The sequence below is a fragment of the Engraulis encrasicolus genome, chromosome 5 (genome assembly GCF_034702125.1).
Source record: "Engraulis encrasicolus isolate BLACKSEA-1 chromosome 5, IST_EnEncr_1.0, whole genome shotgun sequence".
NCBI lineage: Eukaryota > Metazoa > Chordata > Actinopteri > Clupeiformes > Engraulidae > Engraulis > Engraulis encrasicolus.
In genome coordinates this window covers 19,084,335-19,093,899 of record NC_085861.1, presented here as the reverse complement: position 1 = coordinate 19,093,899, position 9,565 = coordinate 19,084,335, and the positions used below count along the sequence as shown (strand labels likewise).

The 9,565-nt window shown below is 45.3% G+C and overlaps 1 protein-coding gene across 4 annotated transcripts in view; it reads right to left on the bottom strand.

Annotated features, from left to right (window-relative positions):
• Positions 1–2,810: 2,810 nt before the first annotated feature.
• ddr1 (discoidin domain receptor tyrosine kinase 1) overlaps positions 2,811–9,565 on the bottom strand; it is a 72,580-nt gene continuing 65,825 nt past the window's right edge. For all 4 annotated transcript variants that reach the window (XM_063198854.1, XM_063198855.1, XM_063198858.1 and 1 more), the window contains 4 exons: positions 9,239–9,436; positions 5,867–6,131; positions 3,973–4,122; positions 2,811–3,256 (listed from right to left, as the gene is read on the bottom strand). In XM_063198854.1, coding sequence (XP_063054924.1) covers positions 3,116–3,256; positions 3,973–4,122; positions 5,867–6,131; positions 9,239–9,436 — 754 coding nt within the window. In that variant the 3' untranslated portion in view covers positions 2,811–3,115. The remainder of the gene's footprint in view (positions 3,257–3,972; positions 4,123–5,866; positions 6,132–9,238; positions 9,437–9,565) is intronic.

Genomic DNA, 9,565 nt, shown 5'->3' with positions numbered 1-9,565 from the left:
AAGACCATGATTGCTGACAGCCAGGGGGGCAAAGGGGTCTCTTGTCCCGCCCCCAGGGAGAGAGGGGGCCCAGAATTGGATCCTCAGTACATTGTATGTATTGGGGTTGGGGCCCAGGGAGAGAGGGGGCCCAGAATTGGATCCTCAGTACATTGTATGTATTGGGGTTGGGCCCAGGGAGAGAGGGGGCCCAGAATTGGATCCTCAGTACATTGTATGTATTGGGGTTGGGCCCAGGGAGAGAGGGGGCCCAGAATTGGATGGATCCTCATTACATTGTATGTTTTGGGTTTGGGGCCCCTTCATGTGTCTTTGTCCCGGGCCCAGCCAAAGCTGTCAGCGGCCCTGGCAGTTGGCGTGATTAGAATCTCTGGAGTCCACTCGCCGCCTGGCCAGCTGAAATGGCATGCCATCCCATCATCTACTGGAAAGACAAACATGCCTCTTCCTCCCTGAGGGGCGTCTCCAATTGTTCTCATTAGTGTATTACTATACTAAGGATTGGGAATATCACACTGCAGGAACACATGATCTAAAGCATTCTGAGTGAAAGGGAAATTTCTGCTTGTAATCATTCCACTTGTGAGCTGGACTCACTCCCCAATTGTCCAAAACAAATACCTACATACTTGAACAAGTTTTTGGCGGTGTTCTTGTATTGGGCATCTTTGACGTACAACTCAGTTTTTCACTCACAGTAAAAAGTATTACGTCATTAGTTTTGATCTAAAAAGTTTACCTTTATTGAAACATCTACAAAAATAGACAATGCAATGAAATTACAATGGCATCAGTAGGCAGCAAGGCAGCATTCTACACAGAAACGAAGACCCCAGAAACAGAGAACAAAGATTTCCATATATTAGTGAACAAGAATCTGTCCCAGTGAATATTTACACACTTTTTTTTCAATGTCTCGGAGATGTAAATAACTGACATAAATGAAAACCATAACAAAGTGTTGTAAGTACATATTTATAAAAAAAAGAACTTGATTACAGTGTATCAAAAGCCATTCTTTCCAACATACATGATAAAAGCCATTCACTCACATTCGCTCTTCACATTCACATCATATACTATGTAAATGTTTCACTATCCATCAAACAATCGTTGGCTCGGGTGAATCAAATCCACCACCAGTCGTATGCATAGTACGGACTGTATGCATGAGGGGAATAACACTTGTTAGTGAAGTAAGTTTTAAACAAAGTAACATTGGCAACGTTTGAAATGCATCAAATTCTCAATCGTATTGATTGATGATCTCTCAGAATTAAGGTATACTCACATATGTGTTAATATATCAGTATAACAAATCTGGGGTGCATTTCTGGAAAGCGTAATTGTTAGCAGTTAGCAACTCCGGTAGTTGCCAATGGGAAATTGCATTGCCACCAACAAAGGAGCTAACATAGTTAGCAACTACGCTTTCCAGAAATGCACCCCAGTTGTGTGGCACTGATTTAGGAGAGCATGGAACCATCAAGGCATTTAAAGTGCAGCTGTTTAACAGTTTATATATTACTAAAGGGCGTCGCCTGCCTGCATACAATCAGACACTCGGCTCCCTGTTTGCCTCAGTTGCTTTGCTGCTCCTCTCATATCTGTGTCCATGTCGGGTCTTCTTTTGAGGTCAGCTGGTGCTGACACACGCACACACACATTATATCCAAAATACAATTACCGGTACAACTCTGGTGTTGAGTGTATAACTGCTGGTATCTTTTTAAACCGTGTTGACCTTTCAATCCCATTCAGAGTAGACGGACCCCGGGTCAGTCCACTATGTCCCAAACCTTCACCATCGGGTCTCGTATTGCTGGCCTCATCACTGACCTCAGCCAAGAGACTAAGTTGGCGCCAGTGAGGACAAGCTGAGATGAGAAATGGATGGTAAGGCAATGTCTGAGATGAATGGCAAGTCTGATACAGTCGGTACAGAAGTCAGATGTCTGGCTTTAAAAGACAGACCTCAGGCACAAATCTGGGAGGACAGCAGGGCTTAAACTGGAATATGGCTGGAATACTAAAGCGAGGAAGTGGGAGGGATTATTGTGGACACTGGGAATGGCAGGAGAATCTCCCCAGGATGACAACAATCTGACACTGATTAGAGAAAAGCCTTAAAAGTCAGAGCTGAGATGAAAACACCGCAACAATTGTCAACCAGAAAGGGGGCAAGAGTTCCCCTATAACTCCCCAGAAACCAAGCAGCAGAAAGCTTGAAATTAATCTCATCAAAACCAGTGCACCGTTGCATTGCAGACCATTTTGCCTACAGTTAGTAATGCATTAATGAAAATATCAAGAAAATGATGCTACGTGTACAGTATATTTAGAGTTATTAGAGTTTTGTTTATGTTAACTTGCAACTTCTCTTAAGTATGGTGGTTACAATTCTGTGTTTATTGCTTAGTAGCCTATCACATCCATTTCCCCATAGTTTGTGATAAAACAGTCCAGACCGTATATACGTAGATTGTCAACTGATAAATGAACTGACTTGCTGATAAATGTGCTGGTGATAAGTAATCATGACAGATTCATATACGTACCAACGGCGTTAAGTCCCACATGTTACTACAGTATGCTGGCCTACATCTAGCACCTAGCGATATCACCCACCACCTGTCAGTAAGGTTACATTCGTAAGTATTAAGGGATGTCTTGTAGGTGAAAAGGGGGAGAGGCTGTAAAGGAAACCGATCCAGCGGTGTCTCACAGACCCCCCAAGAGGAGAAAACCCCCCCACAATTTTACAACAGACTCCAGCCGCCTGTCCTCCTGAGGCTCACAGGCCAGAGAGGGGAGGGGAGGGGAGGGCAAGGGTGCCAGTACTATTCCCCCAACATAGAGGACAGGAGAGGGGAAGGGTGCAACTATTGTTCCTTTTCTACCCTCCTCCATCACCTGTTTCACTGTCAAGACGTCTGGTGATGTTATGGGGGAACAGAGTGGAGTCGTCGATGTACCGGTAGGGTCCCTTCCCCTACTCCTGTGTGTGTGTGTCGGTGTTATAGCAGGAGTCAAACAAAGGCTTTCTCTCTCTCTCTCTCTCTCTCTCTCTTCTTCTCTTTTCTTTGCTTCTCTTTCTCTCTGTGCGTGGGTGTGTCTACACCATGTTCATGGCGTCCTCCGTGAGGAAGGAGTGGATGTGGGCGAAGGAGGGCCTCAGCTTGCAGTCTCTGTTCCAGCAGCTCAGCATCAGCTCGTACAGGCCCTGGGGACACACGGCCGGGCGACACAGGTACACCTGGGGGACACAGGGAAATAATACACACATACACATACACACACCAATATTACATCACTGGGGAGTGGGGACACACGGCCAGCACAGGTACACCTGGGGGACAAGGTAAATACGTAATACACATACCGTAATCCAAAAAGTCAGAGAATGCGTGTACATCAGAAGCACAGGTAAGGCAAATGAAAGGAAAATAAAGGTCCGCCGCACTGTTTGATGCTCCCAAAAAAGTTGGAGTCCGAAACATTGTGCTATTACATTTTTAGGAGCATCAAACAGTGTTGCGGACCTATATTTTCCTTTCAAATATTACATTACTGGGAGTACCTGGCCAGTATGCACAGCTACTACACCTGTAGTGATGTGCAAGGCATACACAACACTGCAGTACCTCATGGCTACAGAGGTAAGGGATGTTGTAATTGATGTAACTGCGTAACACTAAGGCGTAATTAAGGTGTAAATAAGGTGTAATACTTGTAGATGTCAGGATACTACAGATTTAAATGTTTGAGAGAGAGAGAGACAGAGATATTGTTTTCTGTGTGCATGTGTAGATTCAAGATTCTAGATTCTTTTTATTGGTCCCGAAGGAAATTTGTCTTGGACATACATAGCTGCCACATAACCCACAACACTGATACACATGACAGCAAAAAAAACCCCACACACTCACACATAAACATGGCATTACAAGGATGAGGAGAAGTGTAGCCTACCTGTCTGCCGTGGTCCCTGAAGAACTCTCCAGCGTTGTCGATGACCTGCTCGTCAGTCAGGTTGCAGTAGGGCTGCTCCTGACACATGTTCAGCATCTCCCAGAGCGTCACTCCAAACGCCCACACGTCACTGGCCGTGGTGAACTTGCCCTGCAACACACAGTAGGCAGCCGTGGCCAAGTGGTTAGGCAGTTGGTCTATCGAACTTCTGGTTGTGGGTTCGAATCCCACCTGACCTCTCCCTACACCCCCATCCATGGCTGAAGTGCCCTTGAGCAAGGTACCTAACCATACATTGCTCGAGAGACTGTAACCAAAACCCTGAAAAATAATAACTGTAAATCGCTTTGGATAAAAAAATTGTAAGCTAAGTGTAATGTGTAATAATAATGTACCACACGCAAACAAACACACACTTGGTCAACACGAGAGAGACGCATGAGAATTTGGTCAATACATGAGAAAATGAGTTCACGTGTTGCTCAGACACACTGTACTCAACGTAGTTATTCCCCATTGTGAAATGTCTTTTGCAGTCAGTGCAGTGCAGGGCGGCTAGTGGTAGTCATGGGTAAGCAGGTAGGGCGTCAGATTTATAGCCCAAAGGTTGCCGGTTCGACTCCCGACCCGCCAGGTTGGTGAGGGGAGTAATTAACCAGTGCTCTCCCCCATTCTCCTCAATGACTGAGGTACCCTGAGCACGGTACCGTCCTGTCGCACTGCTCCCTTTCGGGCGCCATTGGTGGCTGCCCCCTTGCATGGATGAGGCATAAATGCAATTTCGTTGTGTGCAGTGTACAGTGTGCACTTGTGTGCTGTGGAGTGCTGTATCACAATGACAATGGGAGTTGAAGTTTCCCAGTTGGGCTTTCACTTCACTTGTGGTTCAAAAGTGATACTGCACTTTAGCTCCCCCCAGTGTCAGCAGGCTAACACATGAATCAAAATAAAGTGAATATGGGGGCTTCAAAAGAATTAAAATGAGAAACGTATTTTGAATAAAATGTTTTCATAATATTTTGTGACATATCAGGAGGTTACTTTTTCAAGCATACTTTACTTGTTTCATTTGACTAAGTTTGTGTTTCAGTCCCAGACACACACACACACATGCACACACACATGCGCTTGCACCTCCCGTAGGTGTTGGTTCTGAATCTCTCTCACCACGAAGATGCACAGATATGTTTATGAGCCTCATACATACTATGCACCTATGATCTACATCAGGGATGGGCAACTTTCATGATGAGGGGGGCCACATTTTTTCAGCGCCACTATCAGAGGGCCACATGACCACGAACCTGACTGCAACTCACAGAGTTCGAGGTGCAGTTGGTTGCTCACTGACTGCAGATATCATTTGGAGGGAATAGGAGTGTTCTCTATCGTCTAACAGTGTAATTTCAACTGATTTAGTCAGCAGTAGTTTGAAAAATCTGGTCATTATTTCTTTCATTCTTTAATTATGTTTTATCTAAGGGCCACACTGAGTGAGGAGGCGGGCCGCATGTGGCCCCCGGGCCTCCAGTTGCCCATCCCTGATCTACATCAGTGGTTCTTAACCTTTTTTCTTAAAGCACCCCCTTATTTGTGCCAAAGACAAGCCGCGCACTCCCAAACCAACCTTCTACACGTGGATACGCACTGACAAAGGATTGAAGTGATTCATTACAATGATTCTTGATTGAGACACTAATCAATATCGTAATGCATTTACATGGGGACCAAAACATGTATTCATTTGGTTTTGATATGGGCTAATTATAATGTTTGCAAGCCGAGTTTTGGTCACAACCTCAGCACAAACAAAATTTTGTGCACTCCCTGAAATGTCTGGCGCACCCCAGGTTAAGAACCACTGATCTACATGGCCCAGCTGTCTCTGTCTCACCATGAGTATGCACTCCCAGGCCATCCAGCGTATGGGCAGCACGGCGCGCCCCTGGATGCGGTAGTAGTCTCCGGCGTAGAGGTTGCGACTCATGCCGAAGTCAGCGATCTTGATCTGGCGCTCGCCGCTGCGGTCGTCCTGTTCGCCGCGCTCGCCCCCCACCAGGCAGTTCCGCGTGGCCAAGTCCCGGTGCACAAAATTCAGGGAAGACAGGAACTTCATGCCGGAGGCTATCTGACTGGCCATGGAAATCAGAGCTGGGTAGCTAATAAGACACAGAAGCAGAGAGGAGTGGGGAGTTAAACCATAGATTTTCAATCTGACAACCAAGATAAAAGATATATATATCTACACAAATATTTCTAGGTATCAGCAATGCAACAAAGTGAAATCAATTCCTGTCATCTAAATGAGAGAGACATTTTTCCCATTACATTACACTTAGCTGATGCTTTTTATCCAAGGCGACTTACAGCTATTATTTTTCAGGGTATTGGTTACAGTCCCTGGAGCAATGTGGGGTTAGGTGTCTTGCTCAGGACTTCAGCCATGGATGGAGTTTTTTTTTCAATTTTATTTTTTAGGGAGAGGTCATGTGGGATTTGAACTTACAACCCCCAGATTGAAAGACCAACTCCCTAACCACTAGGCCACGGCTGCCCAAACCTGCCCATCAAACTTTCATTCTGAACCATCACTAGTCTTCCAGAGGAGCAGCTTTCAGGCATGCAACCTAGTCATACTGATCTCAGAAGAAGCTTTTTATGATCCGTTTCCTCCTGATCATTCTTCTCTGGTTAAACTGTGACTGAAATAGTTTCCAGGAAACCACACCTGCTCTACCTGACTGGGTCAGTGTTGTGTTGAACTCACGCCTGATGAAGATCCGGAGCACTTTTGGAGCAATGGTGCAGTGTGCAGATGAAGCTTTTTCCACTGAGCAGCACTGATAACCCATTACAGCTCTCAAGTTTAGATTCATTCAAGTTTAGATGTTTTAATTCTTTCAAAAGTAAATTCAATTTGTGTAAAATATTCATGACACGATTATAACAAAGTCATACAATTTCATAGAACAAACAGCCATGTCAGAGATAAAGTCACACATGCACACACATACGCACGCAGTACTTAATTTTCTACTTTGATCTTCAGACATATCACTGTTAGGGGTGGTGTAAATTCACTGAAAGAAAGAGTTACAAAGGGTCCACAGAGAGTTCATCAAACACTGATGTGATTGTCTACTCAGCCAGTAATCTAATTATTACATTAAACTTTGCAATGTGTTGTCTGCCTGTGGGTGTGTGTTGATTACGTCTGGCTCAGTACCTAATGGCTAGCATGTGACACTGTGTGTGTGGGAAAGAGGTGTGCGCAGTTGAGTTTATGAAATAAATGATAGAAGTCCGCAACACTGTTAATGCTCCCAGGGAGCATTAACAGTGTTGCGGACTTCTATCATTTATTTCAGTTACTCTATTTTGTCCAGCACCTGTACCACTGATGTGCGCGCATTCTCCACCTTCCTCGCAGTTGAGTTTATGTCTTAATAGAGTCAATTTGAGCTTAAGCCTTAAGTGAATATGTGCGAGTGTGCTTTGTGTGCTTTGTGTGTTTGTTGTATGTTGTTGCGCTGAGTGTGCTTTTACATCCACGTACGACCCCCATCCTAATACCTAATGGTGGACGTGTTGTGCTGTGTGTGTGTGCATTAACATCCACGTAAGACCCCCATCCTAAAAGTGAATATAAAGCAAAGTCTTTGCTACAGATTATTATTTCTACAGTTAACATCCACCTGCGACCCACATCCTAATACCTGATGGTGAGCGTGTTGTGCTGTGTGTGTGTTAACGTCCACATACAACCCCCATCTTAAAAGTGAATATGAAGCCTAATAATATATAATTGATACATAAAGTCTTTGCTACAGATTAACATCTACGTACGACCCTGATCCTAATACCTAATGGTGAGCGTGTTGTGTTGTATGTGCGTTAACGTCCACGTACGACCCCATCCTAAAAGTGAATATAAAGTCTTATAATATATAATTTTTAATATAAATATCTTTAATATCTTTGCTACAGATTATTATTTCCTATAACTGATGGTGGGCGTGTTGTGCTGTATGTGTGTGTTAACATCCACCTACAACCCCCATCTTAATACCTGATGGTGGGCGTGCTGTGTTGTGTGTGTGTTAACATCCACGTACGACCCCCATCCTCATACCTGATAGTGGGCGTGTTGTGCTGTGTGTGTGTTAACATCCACGTACGACCCCCATCTTAATACCTGATGGTGGGCGTGCTGTGTTGTGTGTGTGTGTTATCATCCACGTACGACACCCATCCTAAAAGTGACTATAAAGCCTTATAATATATAATTTATAATATAAAGTCTTTGCTACAGATTATTATTTCCTATACCTGATGGTGGGTGTGTTGTGCCGTGTGTGCGTTAACATCCACGTGTTGGTCTGTATGTGTGTGTTATCACCCAGTGAGCAGACGCAACGTCTTCTGATTGGCTTAGCAGGTGTCCTTTATTCCCCGGTAGCAGGACACCTATGATGTCATGCGGGCGTGCGGGCGTTCAAGTTGCTTCTTCTCTAACTTTCTGGAGAAGTGCCGTTACTAGTTCTATCGCATCTTGTTGTCTAGTCAAGACCGCGTTGTTAGTTCTATCGCATCTGGTTGTCTAGTCAAGACCCCGTTACTAATTCTATCGCATCTGGTTGTCAAGTCAAAACCCAGTCGTCAATTCTATCGCATTGGGTTGTCAAGTCACCAACATTCTGCGCGCGTCCTTACATGCCTCCGATAGAGGCGCGTCTCACTAGATTAGAAAGTGGTGCCCATGGCAACGTACCAAGCGCAGTGGTGAATCTACCTTCTCACGAAGCCATAGATCAACATATTAATAAATTAGTACTTAAATGCTGGTAACCGGGTGATAAGCGGAATAGCGGCCTTCGAGGTGTCCCGATATCAAGGGAAAATGGACTTGGCGAAGCGAACAGCCCTTCGGCTGCGCCGTCGGGCTGTTTAGAACGCTCCGCCTCGTCCATTATTTCCCTTGATATCGGGACACCTCGTCGTCCGCTATTCCATACTTAACGTCCATGTAGACCCCCTTCCTAATACCTGACGGTGGGCGTGTTGTGCTGTATGTGTGTGTGTTATCACCCCATCCTAATACCTGACGGTGGGCGTGTTGTGCTGTATGTGTGTGTTATCACCCCATCCTAATACCTGATGGTGGGCGTGTTGTGCTGTATGTGTGTGTTATCACCCCATCCTAATACCTGATGGTGGGCGTGTTGTGCTGTATGTGTGTGTTATCACCCCATCCTATTCCTAATACCTGATGGTGGGCGTGTTGTGCGAGGGCCCCGTCTTGTCCAGCAGCATGCGGTGCGAGAGGTGCTGGTTGAGGTCGCCGCACTCCATGTACTCGGTGACCATGCAGAGCGGGTCGCTGCTCACGCACACCCCCAGCAGCCGGATGATGTTGGGGTCCTTCAGCCGGGACAGGATCTTCACCTCTTTCAGGAAGTCGTTCCTGGACAGAAAACAATGCAACCGAGATTACGCAGGAACAGGAAAGAAAAAGAAAACGGACAATGGGATTACCACAGGAAAACGCAGGATGTGATAAAACTCCGGAATACAGCTCAACAGTGGGCTATAA